At 43.6% G+C, this 25,189-nt stretch overlaps 1 protein-coding gene across 5 annotated transcripts in view; it reads right to left on the reverse strand.

Annotated features, from left to right (window-relative positions):
- Nucleotides 1–24,795, reverse strand: part of RAPGEF5 (Rap guanine nucleotide exchange factor 5) — a 235,975-nt gene extending 211,180 nt beyond the window's left edge. For 2 of the 5 annotated variants that reach the window (XM_030857070.2, XM_060304704.1), the window contains exon 1: nt 7,043–7,288. In XM_030857070.2, coding sequence (XP_030712930.2) covers nt 7,043–7,273 — 231 coding nt within the window. In that variant the 5' untranslated portion in view covers nt 7,274–7,288. Of the gene's footprint in view, nt 1–7,042; nt 7,289–7,519; nt 7,642–24,780 lie in introns of those variants that run through there. The other 3 variants (XM_060304703.1, XM_060304702.1, XM_060304705.2) reach the window with 2 other exon arrangements.
- Nucleotides 24,796–25,189: the final 394 nt, after the last annotated feature.

Here is a 25,189-nt window from a genome sequence, read left to right on the forward strand (position 1 = left end):
AATAGCACTGAACACACAAGCTTGTAGTGAGGGTTAAGGTGTATATAAGAACATGCAAGGCACATAATTAAGTGCTATGAAGTGTTAGCCACTGATTTTAATTTAAATACAAGGAACAAATTACATGCTTTGCCTATGAGAAGCGTGTATAAAATGACTATAAATTGGCCATACTGGTATAATTTGGAGCAGAATGTGCTTCTCAATCAACAAAGTCTCATTTCCAGCAGAGGAGGGTGTTAAGTCACACCTAAAACATTCCAGCTCGGACACAGGAAATGGGCAGCTCTGTTCTTCTCTGAGAGGGAGTCATGGGGCAGAGACTGTGATAAATGAAAAAGTGAGAACTTCCAGTGTCTCAAGTCTGAAGAGCACTTGTAACGTCATCGGGACCCTGCCTGAGTGAAGGGTGGCTAAAGGGAAGGGGTCAGGGGAGAGAAGACTAATCCAAAGGCTGAGCATCGCTGGAGGACTTCGGTGAACAGTCGAACTGGCACAACTGGTGAATCATTCTAGCTGCTGAAATGAAACAGATTTCAAGGAGATGCAGAAAGTGGTAGAACACTGCAGAAAATATCACAGCAGCCAAAGCCCAAAATAAGCCAGTCCCAGCAGCCTGACAGTATATATAGAAAGACGGAACGGTAGTTACCAGTTATTTTATTAGAGGAGAAAATGACAGTCTTAGAAACATCTGATGAGAAGAATTCTAAAAGAGACAAAAACTTAAGATGAAAGGCTTAAAATAAAGGTTAAAAGAATGCAACCACTAAGAGAGGAAAAAGTTGGGGGAAACAAATGGTTTTCAGTAAGAAGAATCAGTACTCCTTGGAAAATGGCTGATTCTGGGTCTGGGGCAGGAAATGGACAAGATAAGCTTAGAATACCTTGTGCTGGAAAGCAAGAAAGGTATTAGAGACTACTAGGGCCTTGTAAAAAGTATACAGGAGATAAGTAGAAACTGAGCATCAACAAGAATATGGACTTCAGTGGATTGAAACAAAGACATTAAGATCCACAAGATCTTACTGATACTTGAAAAAGAAAAACTCATTGATTATCATGGGAGGTTGTTAGGGCACTAAATCATAACTCAGAAAATTGATAAAAGGAAAAAAACTAAGCTTTTTCCCTGTCTTTTCTACACGATCTGATTTTCAGGAGACCTAAGTAATTCATGAGGGTAAATTCTTTATAGACAGAATCCCAATTGATAAATGCAAGAGGCATGATAGATTTACATCATCATCATTTTGCAACCTCTAATGAAATGGATCTAGGTTACAATCATGAATGACCGATGCTACGATCATTAGGTGAAAGGTACAAGGGTAAGCTGACTCTACCTGAACCCACTAATCACTCTTGATATCTCGAAGAGAGAAACATCCAGACATCACACGTCTTATGATGTGATGCAACAATTTTACACAGTAACACCTACCAAGGATGCTTGCCTTTAAGTCTGAATCTAATCAAGCCTCTACATCTCACTGCCAGATTATAGGAAACATTGAAAATAAAGGTACAAATTAGACAACACCACAAGTAAGAAGTCAGCCCAGAAGCGGGACATTCTACCTGACAAATGACCCGCTATCTCCATCAAATCAAAGGCATGAAAAAAGAAGGGGGGGGGGGAGGGAGGGGTTGTTATAAAATAAAAGAGATTTGAAAACCTAACAACCAAATGCAATGAGACCTTGTTTAATTCCTGACTGCAACAAATCGTAAGTGAAAAGACATCTTTGAGAAAAATTAAATATGGGAATTACATTAAGGAATTTTGTTAATTTTTTGTGAACTTTGTTAATATTTTGTGAATTTTGTTAATATTTTGTGAATTTTATTAATATTTTTAGGTTTGAGAAAGCCATACAATTTTTATGTTTTTTTCTTTTTTTCCTAAGGAAAAAAGCCCTTATCAGAGATGTACACTGAAACACTTATGAATGAGATGACATAATATTTAGGATTTTGCTTTAAAATATACCAACTCCCATTAAAAAAAAGTAGGGAAAGGAGAAATAAGTGAAACAAAACTGGCAAAATGTTAATAGCTGCTGAAGGTAGGTAGTAATTATACTATTCTCTCATAATCTCCATAACACAAAGTCTAAAAAAAGAAACAAACAATTAAATGGTTTTGGTGGAAATTCAATCCGTGCCTTATCTTACCACTGACTTTTTTAGGAGGTCCTCCCGGAAGAAAAATTTAGCCATTCCCCACTTAGCCTAAAGCAGTGCAAAGAGTCTTAATCAGCTTGCATTCTGAATTCAGTATGATTAGAAGTGACTGAACCAAGGAACCAGGAGTTCCTGTAGTAACAAATGTCAGCTTAGTTTCTCCTCATAAGAGACAGCCTACAAGGCACCTGGGTTGGGCAACACAACCCACAAAGAGCTTATTAGATGACAGTTGATGTCAGATTGTCAAGATCTGTGGGAGCCCAAGACAGCATGAGCAAGAGTCTCACATATTCCTAAATCAGATCTTGGTCAATACAGAAGTTGCAAACTTTCTTACCAACTTGTGTAATGCACAAAGCTACTTTCTTACCAGTAGTAATGAATTTGTGCTAACTTGTCCCTATAATCAGTCAGCTGTAATCTGGAAGTACGGCTCATGAGATACAAAACTAAAGGTCCACAAAAAGATCTAAGCCATGATTTATTTGCACTGGTAACCAAGGGGCTAACCACATGACCCCAGGTACTTACAAGTCATCCACTGGTTTGGCACATATTTCTCATGGTTTTTTTTTTTTTTTTTTTTTTTTTGCGGTACACGGGCCTCTCACTATTGTGGCCTCTCCCGTTGCGGAGCACAGGCTCCAGACGCACAGCCTCAGCGGCCATGGCTCACAGGCCCAGCTGCTCCGCGGCATGTGGGATCTTCCTGGACCGGGGCACGAACCCGCGTCCCCTGCATCGGCAGGCAGACTCTCAACCACTGCGCCACCAGGGAAGCCCTCTCATGTTTTTCTCTTTCCTTCAAACCCTTCTGTTATGGACTGAATGTTGGTGTTCCCCCAAAATTCATATGTTGAAGCCATAAGCCTCAAGATGATAGTGTTTGGAGGGGCTTTGGGAGGTACTTAGAGTTAGACTAGGTCATGAGGGTGGTGTCTCCAAGATGGAATTAGTGGGAGAGAGATCAAAGAATTAGAACAAAAAATTCTAAAATTTGTATGGAAACACAAATGACTCCAAGTAGTCAAAGCAGTCTTAAGAAAGAGAACAAAGTTATAGGTATCACACACACCCTGATTTCGAACTATACTACAAAGTTACAGTCATCAAAACAGTATGGTAAAGCATAAAAACAGACACACGGCTCAATAAAACAGAATAGAGAGCCCAAAAATAAACCCACATTTATACGGTCCATTAATCTATGACAAAGGAGGCAAGAATATACCTTTTCAATAAATGGTGCTGGGAAAACTGGAGAGCTACAGCAAAAGAATCAAACTGGACCACCTTCTTACAACATATACAAAAAGAAACTCAAAACAGATGAAGGACTTAAATGTAAGACCTGAAACCATAAAACTCCTAGAAGAAAACATAGGCAGTACAGTATGATATCAGTCTTAGCAATATACATATATATATATATATTTTTGGATCTGTCTCCTCAGGCAAAGGAAACAAAAGAAAAAATAAACAAATGGCACTATATCAAACTAAAAGCCTTTTTCACAGTGAAAGAAACCAATCAACAAAATGAAAAGGCACCTTACTGAATGGGAGAAGATATTTGCAAACGATATATCCAACAAGGGGTTAATCCAAAATATATAAAGAATTCATACAACTCAACATCAAAAACAAAAACAAAAATAACCCCATTTAAAAAAGGACCTGGGGCTTCCCTGGTGGCGCAGTGGTTGAGAGTCCGCCTGCCGATGCAGGGGACATGGGTTCGTGCCCTGGTCCGGGAATATCCCACATGCCACGTAGCGGTTGGGCCCGTGAGCCATGGCCACTGAGCCTGCGCGTCCGGAGCCTGTGCTCCGCAACAGGAGAGGCCACAACAGTGAGAGGCCCGCGTACCGCAAAAACAAAAACAAAAAGGACCTGAAGAGACATTTTTCCGAAGAGGACATGGAGATGGCCAACAGGCACATGAAAAGATGCTCAACATCACTAATCATCAGGGAAATGCAATTCAAAACCACAATAAGATATTACCTCACATCTGTCAGAATGACTGTCATCAAAAGGACAACAAACAACAAGTGTTGGTGAGGATATGAAGAAAAGGGAACTCTTCTGCCCTGTTGGTTAAGGTTATAATTGGCACCACCAATATGGAAAACAGTATGGAGGTCCCTCAAAAAATTAAAAATAGAACTACCACATGATCCAGTAATTTCACATCTGGGTATTTACCCAAAGTAAACAAAAGCATTAACTGGAAAAGGCACATGTGCCCCTACATTCACTGCTGCATTATTTACAATAGCCAAGATATGGAAACAAGCTAAGTATCCACTGATAGATGAATGGATAAAGAAGATGGCGCATATACATATAAGGAAAGATTGCTCAGCCATTAAAAAAAAATGAAATTTTGCCATGTGTGACAATATGGATGGATCTAGAGGGTATTCTGCGAAGGTTAGAGAAAGACATATACTGTATGAGCTCATATGTGGAATCTAAAAAACAAACAAAATGAAAATAGGCTCAAAGATACAGAGAATAAACAGGTGGTCATGGGTGAGGGGGCGGCAAAATAGGCGAACAAGATGAAGAGGTACAAACCTCCAGTTATAAAATAAATAAGCCATGGGGATGTCATATACAGCATAAGGAATATGGTCGATAATACTGCAATAACTTTGTACGGAGACAGACGGTAACTAGACTTGTGGTGATCATTTTGTTATGTATGCAAACGTCAAATCACTATGTAATACACCTGAAACCAACATAATATAGTATGTCAACTATATTTCAATTTAAAAAACAAAAAGGAAAAAGGAAAGAGAGAGAGATCTCTCTCCCTCCATGTGCACCAAGGAATGGTCATGTCAGAACACAGCAAGAAGGTGGCTGTCTACAGGCCAGGAAGAGAGTTCTCACCAAACCAAATCTGCTGGCACCTTGATCTTGGACTTCTCAGCCTCCAAAACTGTGAGAAAATAAGTTGCTGTTGTTTAAGCCACCCAGCCTATGGTATTTTGTTATAGCAGCCTGAACGAACTAATATGGGTACATATTTCACTTATTTTTCTCTTTCTTTCAAACCCTTTCCAACTCCTTTGATGGGAAGGTTCCAAAAACACAAAGGTCGTTCCAGAGCCAAAGGAGGGGAAAAAAGTTGAAAATTATGGGCTTCCAATATTGGAAAATTTGACAATCTTCCTCCAATAAAAAAACTGGCCATGCACTTATGAAATGTGTTTGGAATGTCCCAAAGAGAAGTCATACAGTATTAGAACTAAAGAAGGGCCAATAAAGTATACATTATTTGAAGTAACTGCATTCAGAATAATTAAGTAAATATGTATCTAGGCAAGGTCCACCACAACATCATCCCAGGCAAGGGAAACACAAGCCTCTATGCAGATGAACACTCTAGATCTATTTATAAAGAAACCCTCAGCAATTCTGCTCACAGATTGCCTGGCTGCCCTCACATCTTCAGTATTCTGTGCCATGAAAAAGTAACTGTCAAGGATAATAGGAACATGATTTGACCTACTTTTCCCTAGACGCCTGCAAGGTCTATAACTCTGGTTCTTGTGTTTATTTAGTTATCACATCTTTGGGACACATTTCCTCGCTTTCTTTGCAGGCAATCCTGTATGCCACACGTTAAGGTCATTTGTGGGTAATTCCTAAACTCCCCTGGTCATGGACTTAAAGATGTCCTATTACACTCAGCTAATCCTCAAAACATCCTTCTGAGGTAGATCATGTACAGTCATCCCTACACGGGAAGAAAAATTCTTAGGAAAGTAGGAACACAGCCTAGAAAGGCCGAAGACCTCCATCAGTTCAGACCCCTCCCTGACCAGATGAGTCCATACCAAACCCAGTGCTTCTCCCTAACTCTCAAGTTTCCACAAACTTATCTTGCAAGATCTGAAAATCCCCCAGTAAGATCTTTTAAGGCAGACAACCAAGACTTCTTTTTTAACTTACAGTCCAAAAAATCTACACTGTGGCAGCTTCTCGGTCAAGTCTCCTTAAGGATGGCAAATTTTTAAAAGCTCAGTAAAACCCACCAAAATGTGCCCAAGGCCCCGGTGAGCACGGACACCTGACAAGTCAGCCCCGTGGCCAGAGGCCCCGGCAGGGCCTGCTGGGTGACTTATGAAAGACCCCAGGCCGCCCCGCTTCTCTTAACCGCAAAACACGTCTGACCTGCTCGGGCCATTAGATGCCCTTAGAACCCAATGAGGCACCGTCCTCCACCAGGAAATCCTATCGAACACACCAGCAGGAAGTCAATATTTAAGATTCTGGGGGAGTCGCCGAGTACTAAGTGCTGGCAACTCGGGAACCCGGGAGCTAAAGCTCGCCCCGGAGCTTCCAACTCCGGGGTCTCCCCCTCGTCCGTAGCGTCGGCCAGAGCCAGTGCCGATGCCCAAAGCTTGCAACGAGGCGTCCCAACACCAGCGCACACGTCTCATGCCCCCTGAAAACGGAGATCCCACTCGTGGGGCCTGAGGCTCGCTGTCGGGAAAGGGCTGGCCGACTGTTAGGCACCGGACACCTGCAGCTCCCCCTCTGGGGACAGGCAAACAGCCCTTCTTCCGGAGATGCTCACGGTCCCGCAGCCTGAATCCAGGTGCGCTTGGGTTAAGTCAGGTGCATCTGGGGGAAGGGCAAACCTTCGCTCCCCTGGGGGAACCCCACGACCCCACCGTCCCGGGTGCCTCTTCTGCCCAGTCTCTCACAAGGGGGCCCCTCCCGGAACCTCCCCAACTTCCAGACGCCCGCCTCGGTCGCCCGCGAGGGTGGGCGCGGGCTCCACGTGCGCGCCGCCCACGCCCATCCCGGCCGGCAGGACCCGGACACTCACCCGGCCCCCGGCGGCGCTGCGCTTCCTCCGCAGAGTGAGGCCGCTCCGCAGCAGCGCGGGCAGGTCTCGCAGCCGCGGCCGCGGCGGCAACTGCAGCGGCTCGCGCTCCGGCTCGCGGGCGCTCGGGCTGCGGCGAAAGGCGCCGTCCGCCGCCGCCACCGCCGCCGCCGCGGCCAGGGCCGGACTCTCGCACGGCGGCTGCATCTTGACGGAGCCCACGGCCATCCTCATGCCCTGAAGGCGGCTGCGGCTGCGGCGCCGAAGGCCCTTCTTCACCGCGCTCGCCTCCGCGCGCCGTCCAAGCCTTCGCTAGGCAGTGAGAGGGCGCGACTGCGGCTCGGGCGCGGGGCGCGCAGCCCGCCGCTGCCCATTGGCGCGCGCCGCGGCCCCCGCCAGGCTCAGCCCCGCGCACCTCCCCTCCCCGCCCAGGTGCGCCCCGCCCCGCCCCGCCCCGCCCCGCCCTCTCCAGCGGCACACCTCAGCCCGCGGACCTGGACGCCCGTGGATCTGGACCCCGGCAGCCGCTCCTCGGACCTTGGACACCGTCTCTTCCACAGGTGCGGGATCCCCAGAATCCAGCACCAAACCCACTCAACTGCCCGGCCCATCCCCCAACTCCCTTCAGTCTGAAAAGTCCCGCTTCGCCCCCTTTTCCTCTCTGCCAGCGTTGAACTTCGACCAAGCGAGCTGGGAAGTCTGGAGCACACCAACCCCACCCCGTGTGCGCAATGGTTTTTTTCCCCGTTCCCATCACAGCCTGGCTCAAAATCGTAATCGCTATTCCCAAAAATGGTTTTTGCCAGAGAACTTCAAATAGGCTCTGTATTCTGCTACAAGTCAAACACCAGTGAGGTAGAATTGCCCCCCCGCCGTCCCCTCTTTGACACATTCATCATTAAAGGCTAAGGGGAGAAGACTTTTGTTCGTTCGTTATGCTAGGTGTTTAGCAAAATAGGTTCAAGTCTGGTGACCTGGAGGTGAATCTCTGCTAACAAGTTGGAACCTGACCCTCCCTAAATGCCTGATGCATACGATGAATGTGCTTGGTGAAGCGTAAAGGCCTACTGTGGTGTGAATCATTGCTTACACCATTCCAGGAGGTAGGAATAGTGGAGCCCTGGGAATGAAACTATTCCAGCAGGGCCTTAATGTCCAGATAGCCGTGAAACTTCACCTCCCAGATCAATCTGTCTTCAACAAGGGCCAGCCAGCGCTTTTACTCCTTATCAGTAGGACACTGGGGTCCCTATCTTTGCCTAAGACTTGTAAGAATTGAGTAAGCTTATTCACGTTAAAAAAAATAAAACTGACAAATGAGAATTACAGGAGATCGGGGCCCTTGGTTGTACCCTCAGCCCTCTCAAGGTAGACGCTTGGCAAATATATACGGAAATATGGCCACGTAAGGAAAAAAGAAGAATGACCTGTGACCTCTGCCTTCAAGAAACTTAAAACTTGGCCCAGGACTAGATACACATATAAAATAACAAAGATATTGCCTTGTACTCTTGGTAATTGCCCAGTGAGTGTGAATAATGAGCATTGAGGGCCACAGGAGCGAGGAAATCCTTCTGGTCTGGGACAGGCAAAAGTCAGTGAAGGGAGCTTGAGCTGTGCCTTCAAGCTGAGTCCAGAAGCTTCAACCAGGCAGAAAGAAGGGTGCGGGTCCTTTGAGTAAGAAGGAAACACATGAGAAAAACACCAAGGTGGTAGGACACAGAACATATTGGGCACTGAATGTGTCATACTGGTGGGAGAGAGGGATCATGTGATAGAGAAGAAGGAGAGAATATCAGAATGGATGCTGGTGACACACTGGAGAAGGCCTTAAATCCTGTCACCTAAAGCTGTGTGTGTTTACTGGAAAGGGCCCTACAATAAACTCCATCATCCATTACAATTTCCAAATACCTATCTCATACATCGAAGGCTGAAATCCTATTTGTATGTACCACATGAGTGTACCAGCTTATATAATGTGGAAATACTTCTGCTTCCACTGGTAGTTCGGCATTGCCTTGAGCCCTTATGTCATACTGCATACTCCAAACTCCCTCCTGAAACACCAACTAAAGGTCCACTAGACCTTTAGTCCTGGTCCAGTAGAGGCCCTCCAGGACACTTGTGGTCAGTTATCACTCTGATTAGGGGATGCTTGTGCCATATCGCCCCTGATAATACCCTTTGAATCACACCATGAACCTCCTCTGCTCTAAAATAGAACACATGTGTTCTGACTCCTAGGCCAGATCCTTGGTCTTCACACTCCTACACAGTGCTTCTCAATGCAAGACCAGGGAGTTTGGCCTTTATCCCATAGATTTTATGGTATTGACCAAAGTTCTAAAACTCAATATCAACAGGACCTTTGGAAAGTGGGCTTGGGGTAAGCTGCTAAATGACAATTACCATATAGCCATGGTATAACACAGGCAATAGGGAATAGCAGGAATGTGTAAGCAGAAGAGCCATGCCACTATTTAGCTCAAATCAAGCAATACCCCACCCCAGGACCTTTGTACTTGCTGTACCCGCTGCATGGAATACACTTCCTCTGAAATGCTGCCCAGTAGAACTTTCTGCAATGGTGGAAATGTTCTGTATCTGCTTTGTAGCCACTACTCATATGTGGCTTTTGAGCACTTGAAATGTGACTAGTGTGCCTGAAAAACTGAATTTTAAATTTTATTTAATTTTAATTAATATAAATTGAGAGAGCCACTTATGGCTTTGGGCTACTCTATTAGAAAGCATAGTTCTAGAATTCAGTGTTACCCTTCCTCTACTCCTTAAGCTTTTTTTAACGGAAATGTCTCCATTTCAGTGAGGCCATCCATGACCATGTGATTTTAAATTGTAGCCCTTCCCATCTGCCCCTTTCCTGCTCTCTTTCCTAGCCCTCCAATGTTGCCATCCAACATTCTATGTATTTTACTTATCGATTTTCTCTGTTGTCTGCCTCCCCACAACAAGAATATAAGTCCCACAAGGGCTTTTTCCTTTTGTTCAGTATCTAGAACATATTAGTTGAAGTACTGAATTTTACCACATATAAGGACCCAGGTTTCAAAAGGAGCTTAATCTGGATTTTTACATAAACTCTCCTGATTTTGCAATGTTGGAAGTTAAAACAAAAAAGCAAATCCTATGTATGCCAACATTGCACAGGTCAAACAAAACCACTGGAGTATCAGAGCTGATTTTTACTTAGGAGAATGACATCATCAAAGTTAAAGTTTATGGAAATACATATGGTAAGAAAACACAAGTTTTATTGCCTATTTGCAGTGAGGGGCAATGGGAGACCAGGAAGATAACTTTGACTTTCACCTAGCTACAAAGGGATGAGGGTTTGAATGAGTGGGGTCAGTGGAAAAAGAGAGAGGTTAGATGTCAGAGATTATAAAAGAAAGCTCCTCAGGGCTTGGACACATGTTAGGAGGAGTAGAAAAGTACTTCAGGTGGTGATACAGATTGTATTTTACAAAGATGACCAACACAGCATCTCCTATCCCTACGATCTTCTGCAGTACAATCTTGACACGCCCCCATGAAGAAAACAGGATTTATTTCTCCATCGCCTTGAACCTGGGCTGGCCCTATGACTACTTTGGCCAGTAGAATCCAGCAGAGGTAACAGTGCCTGTTCTGTAAGTAGCCCCTAACTGACCTGGTAGCTTTCACTTCCTACTCTCTTGGGACGCTGGCTCTTAGGATGCTCCCACTCAGAGCCCAGCTTCCTGTGAGAAGCCCAAGCCATCTGGAGAGTCTAGATAGATGTGCTCTGGCAACTGAGCTCCCATCCAACAACCAGCATCAATTGACAGCCATTTGTAAGCCATTTGGAACCTCCGGTCTAGCCACGCCTTCACGTGACCCCTGTACTAGCTAACATCTGACTGCAGCCACGGGGAGAAGCCAAAGCAAGAACTCCGCAGCTGAGCCCAATCAACCCACCGAACTATGAGAGTTAGCAGCAAATTGTTTTAAGCCACTCAGCTTAGAGGTATTTGTTACACAACAATAGATGACCAGAACATATGGCTCAGAAAAGTGTGAAGAACATACTCCCTTATGAATTCAAAAAAATAATAATAAAGGGAGATTTATACTTATATTTGTATGTGTGTGAAGAAACGTGAAGTTTTTTTGCAAGTGGTCAGACTTGGCTACATGAGAAAGGAAAGAAGGGAGGTGTTTTTCAAGCATAATTTTAAATTTTTTTTAATATTACCTATTCAAAAAAATTCAATTAAAAAAATGGCTCTGGATTTAGAGAAGTCAGGAAGTAGGGGGAGCTGGTTTTGGGGATTTTCGTTTTACAGAGCAGTTAAACTAACTAAACTAGAAGGCACCCCAGTGAAAATGTGACCAGCAAGAGCAGAGGGTGAGCTGGAGCTCAAGAGAAAAGACTGGAGAGATAACTATGTTGGGGTCCAAATATCTGAGAGTAAAGGGTGGAACTGGACTGCAGTGCTCAGAGGACAGAAGGGAGCAGAGACACTCAACCCCTTGCTGCGCTGGGCCCTTGGAGAACACACAGCATGTGTCTTTCCATTTCTACTTGTATGAAATTTGAAGCAGTCACTCACCTTGGTTTTCCCCCTTTAATTTTTGTGATCCCATGTGATTATCAAGAACGCCAAGGAGAGACTTTCCTGGTGGCGCAGTGGTTAAGAATCCGCCTACTAATGCAGGTGACACGGGTTCAAGCCCTGGTCTGGGAAGATCCCACATGCCACGGAGCAACTAAGCCCGTGCGCCACAACTACTGAGGCTGTGCTCTAGAGCCCGTGAGCCACAACTACTGAGCCTGTGTGCCACAACTACTGAAACCCGTGCACCTAGAGCCCGTGCTCCAAAACAAGAGAAGCCACTTCAATGAGAAGCCCGTGCACCGCAACGAAGAGTAGACCCCGCTCGCCACAACTAGAGAAAGCCCATGTGCAGCAACGAAGACCCAACACAGCCAATTAATTAATTAATTTTAAGAAAAAGAACGCCAAGGAAAGCATCTGTTAGCTGGGTTTTTTCCCTTGTTTTTCCCCTCCCTGTGTACCTACGTATCTCCCGATAAATGTACACAATGTATGTCATGCTAAAGAGTCTCCTAACACCATAGCTACCAGGACTTTGGTGAGTCCTCCCTGGTCTCCAACCCTTCCCAACATCTCTTGTTTTAATTTTTCCTCTATTTAAGATGTTTTGCATTGCTTTACCAGCTCTCTGAAATGGAAAACCTAAATACAATTTCGCCTCTCTATTCAAGCCTGCCAACACTTTAATATGTAATGATCAAAACAGATTGAATCAGACCTTCCCAAGGACTAAGGGTGAGCAGTGGGAGGTCAGAGGCAGAGTTTGCACTGGAAACCCAATACAGCGCATACCGCCTCTGCTGAGAATACCACGTATAACTGTGTATTGGATACTAACATTATTTTTGTTTTCTTATGGAATGAATATGCAGGCAAGAGAAATGTAGCAAAATAATGAAACATGTTTCAAACCTAAAAATGTTAAGCCTTACTCATTTTAGTGTTCAAGCATCATAAATAGAACTATCAGCCATCAGATGGTTCATGACAAACCTGTGTGATACTGTGCTACTATTTGTGTAGTGCATCACACACTATGCGTCATGCAAATATTGCCCTCAGGGATGGTACATTTTTTCTTACACTGTTAGCATTGGTGGCTCCAGCCAGAGACTGGCTGATAAGGGTGGATGCTCCTCCTTATAAGTTTGTCCTCTATTCCTTACACTCATAATCTTGAAACAAAATCCTTCTATTCATGCCTTTTTATATGCCATTTACTGTTATCATCCTGGAAATTTCTTTTTTTAAGTCAGGTGTGCAAGTTTACCAGGCCCTTGGGTATTTAGGACACTGGTGCAAAAAAATACCCAAGAAGACAGAGCAAGAAGGCAATAAGAGAAATAACTTGACCAACAGACAGCAAGAAAGCCAGGCCAGTCTTGTCCCATCCTCCCTACTCTGCTATGGAAATCTACTCATCCTTTCACAGATCAAACAATATCTCCTCCCAGAAGCCTTCTCTGCTCTGCCCATTGGGATTAATCCTTCCTCAGGTAAACCCCAGAGTATACCTACTACTGTGAATCTACTTTCACGGCCTCTCTTATCACAGTTAGTCTTGTATTTGAATTAAATGTTTGCATGTAAGACCTAGATGAGGCTATAAAACCCCGGAGGGCAGAGATGTTTCATTTTTGTATTCCCCTCTAGTGTCTATTGCAGTGCCTAGCACACTGTAGATGCTAAGTTAAAAAATGCCTGCATGAATGAATGCTGGATGAACAAATGAATGAACAAAGCTGTGATTAGCCAAACACTGTCATCCTAGGTTGAGGAAAGCAAGCCAGAGGTCTTAGCAGATGCAGAGTCTCAAAGGTCACAGGAAAATACATTATCCCAAGGGTGATGGGAGGCTATAAATGGACTCCAGATGGTGGCATGTTCAGATCAGCAGGGAAGGAAGATGATTTTAGCATCAGTATGTAGAGTGCTTTAAAATAGGGAGACGTTGAAAGCTGGGCAGCCAGCAAAGCAGGTTACAGAATCCCAGGCATGAAGTATTAACATGGTAATCTATAAAATCGGGTTAATGGAAACTTCTGTGTTTTCCTTATAATACTTGCATCCATGCATTCTGTGAAGAGTTTCTGTGCTAATTAAATGAGGTGACGCTTGTAAAGCTGTTTGCAAACCTTAGAGCGCTGCACCTAGAGCACTGCCGTCCCATAGGGGTGAAAGGGAAGGGAGAGATGAAATGATGCCTTGGAGGAAGCAGAGCCTGCACCAGGACGGCAGAAGGGAGTGGGAAAGCAAACAGGGTATCAAAGGTCATACCCAACCAGAAGACAGAGACCTTTGACAGTATGTTTCTTCCTGTTTGTGAATTTGAAACATCTGTAGCATTGACGCAAGCTAAGTACAGAGTAAGCAGTGAGAAAATCTGCCTTAGAGCATTCTGGCAACATTGTATGAGTTCAAATTGGTACTCAAAGATCTTGGTGAGAAGATATAGATGTGGGGCTAGAGAACACTCAGAGCAGGAATTGTCTCCTAAGTTCTTAAATATAAAGAAGCTCTTTAGCTTAAAGAAGATGACAGCACTCAAGGGACAACAAGGTCATTGTTTTCATATACCTTGAATACACAGAAGAGAAACTGGACTCATTCTATACAGAATTAAGACTGAAGATGGAAACCACAGAGTAAAATTTCTTCTCAACATAATAAAGGCTTTTCTATCTACTTAAAGTCCATTTTGAACCTAATATAGTCCTTACCCTTGCAAAATAGGGGGCTTACACCAGGCTTCATGGAATTTCGTGTTATCAGATGCATGATTGGATTCAGTGACCTGTAAGTTTCCATCCAACCCAAACATTCACTTTTTTCACTGGCCCTAGTGAATACTGAAGTGGTTACATAAGGCAGCAATTCTCAAAGTGTGGTCTGGGGACCTCTGGGGATCCTCAACACCCTCGCAGGGGTTCCATACGGTAGAAACTATTTTCTTAATAATGCTAAAATATTATTTGTCTTTTTTGTTCTCATTTTCTCATGAGGATACACTGGTGTTTTCCAGAGGCTACGGACATGTGATATTGCAACAAACGGAATGCAGGAACAGATAAGGCACTCCAGCAGCTCCTTCGAAGCCAAACATCAAGGAAATTAACAAAAATATAAACAATGCCATTCTTTTCAGTAACTTTGTTTTGTTTTGGGGAAGTTATTTTTCATAAAACATATTTCTATTAACATATAATCTGTTTATTATTAAATGAATTAATAAATATTTAAAAATTTTTGCTCTTTTCAATTTTAACACAGTAAGTATCCATAAACATGACCCACAGAAAACAAAACCTCAATAATTTAAAAGTGTAAAGGGGTCCCGAGACCAAGGAACTTGAGAACGGTTATTATAAGGCATGGTTAGAAAAAAATTTATCTCTGATAGTAAGAAAGGACGGAGATGTGAACAGGCTAAAAAAGCTTTCTGCCTTGCCCACTTCCCAGCTACCTTTGCTGAAGTAATACCACTTTCATCCTGACACGGAACTAGTGATTTCCACAAAGGTGGCTACTCGAGGGACCTGGGTGGTGGAATGGGGAGACCCGTGCTTTGCAACCAGATGGGCCTGAGTTTAAACCCAGATTTTTCCACCTTCTAGTTACATGGCCTTAAATTACTTGACTTCTCTGAGCCTCCATGATATGTTCTGTGTAATACTAATACTACCAGGTTGCTGAGAAGATTAGACAGGGTCTACATGCAGACTCTAACCCAATGAGGTACCTCTTAAATCACAGCTATGTGGCTGGAGCTGCTGTTGATCAATCCCAGGTGAGGTCCAAGGAAGCCGCGGGACCTGGTGAACAAACAATGGTCTAGATACGATCTTCACCAACTTTTCCCACGTAATCCCCTCTCTAGGCAAACCCCAAATCTTTACACAGGTTATTCCCGAAGCACCTTCTTTACTGCCAACACCCGAAACATAACTTCCTCATCCTTTCTACTCTGAATACAGCTATGGGGGAATAAAACAAACACTGAAAGTGCAACCAGAAAACCTAGGTCACGTCCCACGTTTCTTGATTTATTAGCTCTGCGACCTTCACCAAGCACTTCACCTCTTTGAGCCTGTTTCGTCATCTGTAAAACAGGGGATAATAAAACCTAGTCTGTGGGATGGTAATAAAGGCTAAAGTAAATAATGCCTATGAAAACACCTAGCAAACAGTGAAATATATATGTGGTGTCGTCATTAATAAATCCTGTCTATTCTATGTTCAAAACTGGTCTAACCTAAAAAATTCCATAGTGAATACTTAATCAAAATTATCTCCCCACAAACACACACATACACACATGCAAGTACACGGTGATTGGATAGTAACATGAAATTTTGCACACATTTTTACAAGCACACAAACTTTGTGAATGTGTTCTAGGCAATCCCCCCAATTTGTTTTTCTAATCTAAAGCTTTGTATCAAGGCCGGATAGAGAGAAACACTTGACGTATCAATCTTTATTTCTAAATAAACCTACTTAAAAGAGGTAATGTTGATAAGAGCAGCAATGAAGAACTTTCTTAGGAAATTAAAATGTGACACTCATCTGATTCTCTCCCTCCGACCTGCTCCCTTAGGAGGGAAAAGAGGGCTTGAGGAAGAAATGCTTCACAACTGCTATTAGCAGAGCTGCTCACTAAACCTTTTATCTGCAGGTGCTCTTTTAGGTCTATTGATTTAGAACTAGGAAAAGCTGTTAGTCATAAAGTTTCTGATTATGCCTGATGAAATGTCAAAACCTGCATTGTCAAGGCTGAGAGAATCTGACTCTGTTCTCCAGTCGATTCAGGATGAGCCAGTTTTGGTCGTGGTCCACTGGGTTATGTGCATATGTGTTCTCCCTGGCTCCTCTTTGGCTGTAAGCTTTCTGAGGACTAATGCCATTCCTTCCAAATACTGTGTGAATTCCCCATCACTTACAGAGTTGTTCTCTGCAATGATGGGCATTACACGGAACTGTAGTTTTATGATTTCAGATCAAAACTGATGTCGTTTCACTTTTCAAATATGTAGATTTGAAACATGTTCTCAGATACCATTCACAATAGTAACAACAGAATTTCATATTTATTTACAAGGGAGACTCAGAGGATCAACAGGCGTTAATATTTGTAAAGTCTTAATAGTTTTTCTCAAGTTGTACGGACAAGATGCTTTTTAGATCTCTATTTAGGGTGTAGACATTAGAAGAGAAGAAGAAATGTAGTCAAGAGTCCATGAAATCATAGGGAAGACTTGGAAGCATTGTGGAAAGTGAACGGGCTATGTCTTTGGTCTCAGTTCCATCATTTGCAAAATGAGGAAAATCATAGGACCTGCCTCATTAGATTATTGTGGGGAATACATGAGATATTAAGTGTAAAGTACCTAGAACAATGCAGGCACAGTCAGGAGTGCAGGTGTGTTAGAAAGTATCTTTATTACTCTCTTCAATCTGGGCTACATAGATTTTAGAAGGTCTGGGAACTTCCTGAAATCATATGAAGAATGCCTGTGTACTTCTCTGATGAAAGAGACATAGGCTTCATCATATTTTCCAAGTAGGTAATCTAATAACAAAAACTCCTAAGACCCATGACGCCTGGGCTGAGCCTAACTCCCTAAATGTGAGCGTGTACAGACCAGAAATGAAGACAGATGTAAGCTGCCCCATTTACATTTGCAGCATTCATTATGAATTCCACTACCATTTAAAGGGTTGCTCCTTCTTCCGTGGACCCCTATCTAGTACAAGTGGATCACCCTCCGGCACCCTACCACCACCACTACAAGGTATAAGCCTGAAAATGAACATAAGTTAACACTCCACGCTGGTGTTTGTCAGGTGGACCAGTATCTGCTGGCAAAGAAGTTTTTGGAGGGATTGAGGGCAGTCTGGGAAAGGGCAAAACAAGTGGAAATCTGCCAATCCTGTTGATGCTCAAATCCTACAGATACCCCCAAAGAAGAAGAGCCAATCATCACAAGATCAGATGTGACAGGGAAGATGCTAGAGGAGAAGACAGTAAAGAAGGCATTTACAGGAGGCTACTTTGCTTTCTGTTTCAATTTTGCATTTGTCTCTCTAAGGCAGCACAGATCCTCCATAAGAAGAAAAAGACAGATGGGATGACAGAATTTTGTGGCTGTTTTCTGGAGCATCTACTAGAGAATTTAAGACTCTTCAGAGTTACTGTTGGATACGTATTTAGAATAATTTTCTGCCATGACAACAGGTAATCCTCATAAAATTTCAGCCTCTAACAATAGGGCAGAAATGTTGCGTTTCTAGTGTTTCTGCCTTTCAGTTTGCAATATTAATAACCTTGAATAGCTACTCAGTATTCGAAATAATTGAAGCTGCCTTGCTTGAAATCTACTTTACTGTTGTTGGTGACAGAAATGATTAATTCATTTCTTCTCTCTGGACAATTTGGACAACTTCCTGAAATGGGCCTTATTGCTTGAAGATCACACCCTTTTGGTTCACATCACATATCTCTGGAATCCAACTAGAGGTGATGCTGATTTCGTTCTAAGAAGCATATGAACATTTGATGTTCTTTTTTCTTTCTGGCTTAATTATAGATCGTGCCCAGGAATCAGACAACCAATATTTATAGAACATCAATCCTGCGCTCAGCACCGTCTGAGCTACAGATGTGGATGACAGCCTTCATTCCCTCAAGGAGGTCAGAAAATAGTTGGGAGAGTTAAAACAATCACATTTGAAAAAAGAGAAAACTATTCAATAGTCACTAAGCCCTACTGTGTTCTGAGATGGAAAGATGAATAATTGGGGGTTCTTGCCTTCTGTAGTAGGGGAGCCCTTATTAAGAACTTTTTTGGGGGAAGAGCTTATAAGACTTGCAGAACTTCAAAGGAAGAGGAGATCAGTGAGAACTGGCAGGGTTAAGGAAGACATCATGGCTCAGGGACATGTTGAAGGATGAGAAGGATTTAGACAGTCAAGTAGCGGGAAGAAAGAAAATCATGGAAGTTGAAATGACCAGCTCTGCATGATGCCCAATGCCAGGGGGCTATACACAAGCTGCACACCCGTACCCACTGGCCCTGGAAATGATCATGGCTTGTTCCCGGTAACAGGAAAAAGCAAAACGTCTTGAGTAATGGAAAATGAGAGCACGCCGGGCTGTTAGGGACAGGCTAGAATGTGGAGGGCCTCGAAAGTCAGGCGGAGTACATTGGAAGGTGTGTGGTAATCCATAGGGAGGACAGTATGTTTCTTAGCTGGGGACGGACATGGTGGAAGCATGCGTGGGGAAAATTAGCCAAGAAACAGGAGGCAGAGTTGCCTAGAATATCTGGAATTAAGATCAAGGAGGCAGACTTGGAGGTATCACAGGGACACCCAGTTGAGGCGATGACAACTGAGGCTACTCAGTAGTCTAAGCAGGAGTGGAGAGGAAAGGAAGAGTTGAACATATTGAAGCAAAACCCAACAAGATGATGATGTGGGGAATGGAAGATGAAAGGGGATTCAGGCAGGGGTGAGAGCTGCTTTTGATGACCTGCCCCAAACAGTTTGGGTGCTCAATGCCTTTGTCTAGGATAATAAAACAATGTGGAATCTTCAGTCCAATAAACTCACTTGCCATTACTAAAACAAAAGAAACACAGAAAATATTTTTAAATTTTAGGAAAAGTTCTGGGAAACCAAACAAGGGATTTTGTGCTTCGCAGTTCAATGCTAACTCCGTTTGCATCAGGGCCAAACTAATACCCCAACAGGTTGCTAGGAGAAATTTTCTTGCAAAACATGTTTAAACTAAAGACAGGATTAAGGTCCTCATAATTTACAGAATGACCTACTTCAAAGGAAGTCCATTTAGAGGTAATGGGTGGATTTACAGGAGTTTGTAGATTTACCCAGAGCCTATCTGAAAACTTCCCTCCATATAATACTTTAATCAATTCACAGGGGAGGCTTTTCTAAATAATTAGATGGAAAATAGTAGAGTACCACACACTTTTATTCTTTCCTTTTTACCAGTAAATGAGCAGAAGGTAAATAAGTTGGCTGAGATGCGTGGAGTGAGTCAGCCACAGCTCTTTAAAACTGTGGTTCTGGCCTTTAGCCCTGAGCTGAAGACCATGTGGCAATGAAGGTGATTAAACGCTACAGTGGTGGACCCCTGAACGTTTCATATAAATCCTTTAAGCCAGCAATACTTCTTAGGATTAATGCACTAATAGAAAAAGATTCACAAAAGATGCAACAGAGAAATAGCTTCTGTGACAGAACCTTTCCTATTGGGGCAAAGATAAGTGATCCTGCTGGCAAAGCAGCTGCAGAGCTTACACATATGGTCAGGTGAGGCCTTGTTAACGAGCTCATCTAGAGCCTTGTACCAGAACCATCCTCATTCCAGAACTGCGGGTCTCGCTGTAAATAGTTTTCAGAGGGTTAAGGGAGCCTGGAAGGCTGAAAGTTACTTAGTGTGGAGTGTCCTTAGCATTGTTCTGAGTAAGCACTGAGAAGACCTCAACCTCTGACTGCACTCCATCAGCCTGAGAGTAACGCAGGCTTAGGGTCAGTGGTCCTTAGCAGAAGCTTTACTGCACACACACGGCAGCTTGCACTGTTCCTAAGAAGTCTGTTTCTCTCACAGTCTCTTGGGCTCCTATTCGGAAGCAAAGCCCCCTACCACACCCCCATGGACAAAGAAAACTTCACAGCAGTTGTTACAACAGCCCCATAAGGAAATATGCGGCTCAGGCACAAGACAAGTTATTAAAATCATTCTACACTGATGCAAACACACCTACCCAACATGGAGATGTGATGCAAGAGCACAGGCTAATCAAATGCAATAAGCACTGAAAGGATTGGGCTTTTGTGTTTATGAAAAAAAAATGCAGAGTGGTTAATTTGAAGCAAAACCTTTTCCACAGGCAGGACTGTAGAGCACCCCTCCCTGCAAAGAGAGGCTCCAGGGTTCACCAGCTGATGGACCACTTACCACGGAAAGAATGCAATGCGGTGTGCCATACTGTTAAATTAGAAACCGTAGCAGCATCTTTAAATATGGACGTTTCATATGCACACACAGGTAGCCAGAAAGCAGGTTGCCCTAGTTCTGGTCCCCCCAGAATCACACCCTGAAATAAGAGCTCTAGAGCAAGTAGTTTGCTTGGGAGATGCTCCCAGGAATAGCAATGGAAGGATGGAGAACTTCAACAGGGATAGGAAGGAAGCCAAGAAAAGGTGCATTATCAAGAAAGATTAATACTTGATATTTTAATCTGGAGCTTAATACTGCTGCAGAACTCTGGAAGCCAATGTAGAGTTATAAGAGTTACCCTGTTTGAGTGTGAGGGAGTTGGGGTAGTTATACTCCAGTTACCATGGGTCATTGGGCATCAATTCTCCAGGACTTCCATTCTACACTGAGCACTGACAGGGTAGGTTTCAGGAATCAGGAAAAAACCTCCACACACACTGATGTGATGCTGGCAGCTTAACGTCTGGCTGGCATGTGCTACAGCGATGAGACCCAAGGGGACATGGGCAGGACATGGACAGGATCTGCCATACACACCTTCCTCAGAAAATCCCCCAAACACTAGGCCAGGAGAGAGAGTTTTTAGGCAAACATGCTCTTTCTCCCAAAGTGCATTTTTCTCCCACTTACTTTAAGCAGATGCCCATTTCCTATTTTCTGGAGTTACGTGACTGAAAAGAGGCAAAGGTCCAAGGAAGAAGCATGTATTAGTTTGCCAGGGCTGCCATAACAAAGTATCACAGACTGGGTAGTGTGCACAACAGCAGGGGTCCCCAACCGCCGGGCCACTACCAGTTCACGGCCTGTTAGGGACTGGGCCGCACAGCAGGAGGTGAGCGATGACGCTTCATCTGCCGCTCCCCACCGCTCGCATTACGCCCGAATCCTCCCGCCCCACCTCCGTGGAAAAAGTGTCTTCCACGAAACCCGTCCCTGGTGCCAAAAAGGTTGGGGACCACTGCACAACAGAAATTCATTTTCTCACAGTTCTGGAGGTGGGAAGTCCAAGATCAAGGTGTCAGCAAGTTAGGTTCCTCCTGAGGTCTCTGTCCTTGGCTCTTAGATGGCCATTTCCTTCCTGTGTCTTCAGATGGCCCTTTCTCTCTTTATGCCCATCCCTGGTGTCTCATGCCCATCCCTGGTGTCTCCCTGTTCTTATAAGAACAGTCAGAATGAATTAGGACCCGCCCATATGACCTTGTTTAACCTTAATTACCATTTTAAAGGCCCTATCTTTAAACACAATCACACTCTGAAGTACTGGAGGTTAGGGCCTCAACACATGAATTTTGAGGAGGGGGATGGAAATTCAGCCCATGACAGACAGTAATTAGCATATTCATCATTTAGATTTGTAAAATTTCTGTTAAGAAGGAAAGTAGTAGTTACCAGGTTCAAGCAAACAATTACAGTTGACAAGAAACGAATATGTGGAACCCTAACTGTTGTCTCAATTTGAAAGAGACCTTCCATGAGTTCCTCAGGATCTCAGCCCATGATGTGAGGACCCCCTGCAATGAGACCCCATATGCTGCTTAGTAAATCCTAGCTCCACTGTATTAAATGCTGAGTGCAATCTGTGAAAGCTATGACGAGAACTGACCTCTCCTGAGTGCCGTCTATGCATCAGGCGCTGTGCTAAGCAATCTATAGCTATTAAGTGATTCTTGCAGGTCTGGTAATTACTCACATTTAACAGAGGAGAAAACAGGTTTAAAGAGGCAAATTAACTATGTTTAGGTCTTTATTAAAGCAACTGAACCTGTCTCGTAATTAATAAGAATACAAAGACAAGCCTCCCTGTACTGCAATTTTTAAAGCAAATGTAGTAAATATTTGAAAGGTAAACCTATTAAACACTGAGATTGGGCTTGGGCGAAGATGGGAAGAGTAGGGTAATTAGTAAGACTTTGGACTTGTCCCAAGAGGCTGACTATGTAATTGGGAGAAAGGAGAAATGTACCAGGTAAAAGGGAGATAGAACACAACCGAGTGCAGTACAAAGCCTCACGAGAGCTCAGGTCAAGAAGACACTGATCCCAGCAGAGAGGACGCAGGAGAGCTCGAAGGTGCAGTTGGCACTCAAGCTGAATAAACTGCAGTATGGGACACGGAAGTGGGCATGTTCACCTCATCTTTCTCCGTTCTTCAACAGCATGCGCTCATAAAGTTGAGCAGAGAATTCGAGCCCAGCAGCCAGGAACACTTCCATACAGAAGGTCAATATCTGAGAGCAAATCCTTTGCAACGGGGAAACTGTGCGCGGAGTCAGTGCAGTGGAGGAAGGAGATGGCCACGTGTGGGCTCCGCACGAGCTGCGGGTGTAGGCTGTTGGCATGGACAGTGCCTTTATAAAATTAGGGGCCGGCATTCAAAAACTGGGAGATTTCTTACTGAACTCCAGCTTTCTTGGCCGCTCTGGACAAATCAAAAGACCTGGCACCCTGGCCCACACGCCTGCCTGAGGTGAGCGGAAGCTCCTCCTTGGCTAGACGATGCTCTCTCCATTTGTTCGAGCCCCTTCGCTCCCTGTTGTCTTGCAGCGGCTGACCTCACTTCTTTAAGTTAGTTGCCTGCCAGGACCCTGGAGCAGCTGGGATGTTGTCACTTGGCTGAGTCTCACAGTGAGTCAGAGGACTGAAAAACTCTGGGCTTTAATCTTGTCTCTACTATTTTACCACCTGTTACCTCAGTTTCCTCATCTGTTAAGTGGGCATAATAGTGTACTCAAATCTATAGCAACCACTTAATGTGTGTAATTTGCTTAGCATAGCATCTGACCCATAGAAGGCTTTAAATAGAGGTCAGCTCTTATTTGTTACTGTTGTTCTAGGGTTTTGTCAGTGTGGGCATTTGTCTTTGGATAATTACCTCCCTTAGAGAAAAATGCCAATGGAGCCAAGGTCTTCCATTTGAGCCATACGGAGGGCAGTTAGTTTTGCATTATTCCAAAAGCATTTCTGCAACCCCGGCTCAGCCTGGCCATCTTACACGCATGTCATTGATCCAAAAAGGCACCAGGAAGATAGTCTAGAAAAGCACTCCACTGACAAAGGGGTTGGTGGCATCTCTTTTGTAGATGAGGTACAAACACTTCTCTTAACAACAACAACAACAAAAACCCACCTCCAATCTCGATTGTACTAAGGATTTACGCTAAATCCAAACAAACAAAACTCTATTCTGTCTTAAGAGTTTAGGTTGTAGAAATAAAAATGTCCCTTCATGGTAACACTTTAGACAAGATTAAGGGTTGGAAAAGGGTATTAATACATTTACATACATGAATTATATACATATTCATAATTATTCCTCAGCTAATAATAACCTGAGTTAACATTCCCTGAACAGGCAGGGACTGATTGCAGAAGAGGAGGCATATGGTAAGGTGTGGGCTGCCGGATTAATCCAGGAGGCATTTTTAGTTTGTACTGAGTAAATCCTACACAGGCTGATGGAGGCTCGTCTCCCTTGAGAAACTGCATAACCACAAAGTGGCAAGACTCAGGGACGGTACCTCTTCTATTCCTTTCCCTGCTATAGCATAGAGGCTGTAAACAGGGGCCAGACTCCCCGGTTTCAAATTCCATGCCTGAGCAAGTTACAATTTGTCCAACCTCAGTTTCCCCATGTGAAAGAGGTATTCAATGAATTCCTCCTACCCAGAGTTGTTGTGAGGATAAAATACACAGAAAGTGCTTAGCACAGCGTCTGACATAAAGTAAACATTCAATAAAATTAGGCATTTATATTACTGTTATTAATTAAAGGTCAGTCTCTCTTTTTTAAAAAAATTGAAGAATAATTGATTTACAATGTTGTGTTAGTTTCAGGTGTGCAGCAAAGTGACCCAGTTTTACATACACACATATATATATATTCTTTTTCAGATTCTTTTCCTTTATAGGTTATTACAAGATACTGAGTATAACTCCCTGTGCTCTACAGTAGGTCCTTGTTGGTTATCTATTTTATATATAGTAGTGTGTATATGTTCATCCCAAACTCCTAATTTATCCCTCCTCCCGCCCTTTCCCTTTTGGTAACCACAGGTTTGTTTTCTATGTCAAAGGTCAATCTCTTGACCCTTTAAACAAAATGCCCAGAATGCTCACCAGGAGTAGAAAGAATATTGTGTCTCTCTGGTCTCTCTTGAGTTCCCTGTCACCTTCATGCCTGGAAAGGAGAAGGCACACTTGTTTTCCCTCCTCCAGAGAAATGCAGATTTGTGAAGGTGAAGAGGATATGTAGGTGGTTGGCCTGGAGGGTTCAGCTATAGAAGCACTGCAAAAAAGAAGACAGAGGTGCAGAGCTGAGAAAATAAGAGTAACGTCTGATCTGGGCAGAGAGTGGGACAAGACAGAGGACACTCAGCAGGTATAACTTAGTCTTTCCCTTTATCCCAACACAACACCAAAAATGTAAATGTAATTGTTACTGGGCACCCAAGGCTTCCTGTGGGTGACCTAAGATGAACATTTCTGGCATCGTTTTGAATAGAGGTACCATTTACTTTTAGGGGAG

Source organism: Globicephala melas, chromosome 9 (assembly GCF_963455315.2).
Source record: "Globicephala melas chromosome 9, mGloMel1.2, whole genome shotgun sequence".
In the NCBI taxonomy this organism is placed as follows: domain Eukaryota; kingdom Metazoa; phylum Chordata; class Mammalia; order Artiodactyla; family Delphinidae; genus Globicephala; species Globicephala melas.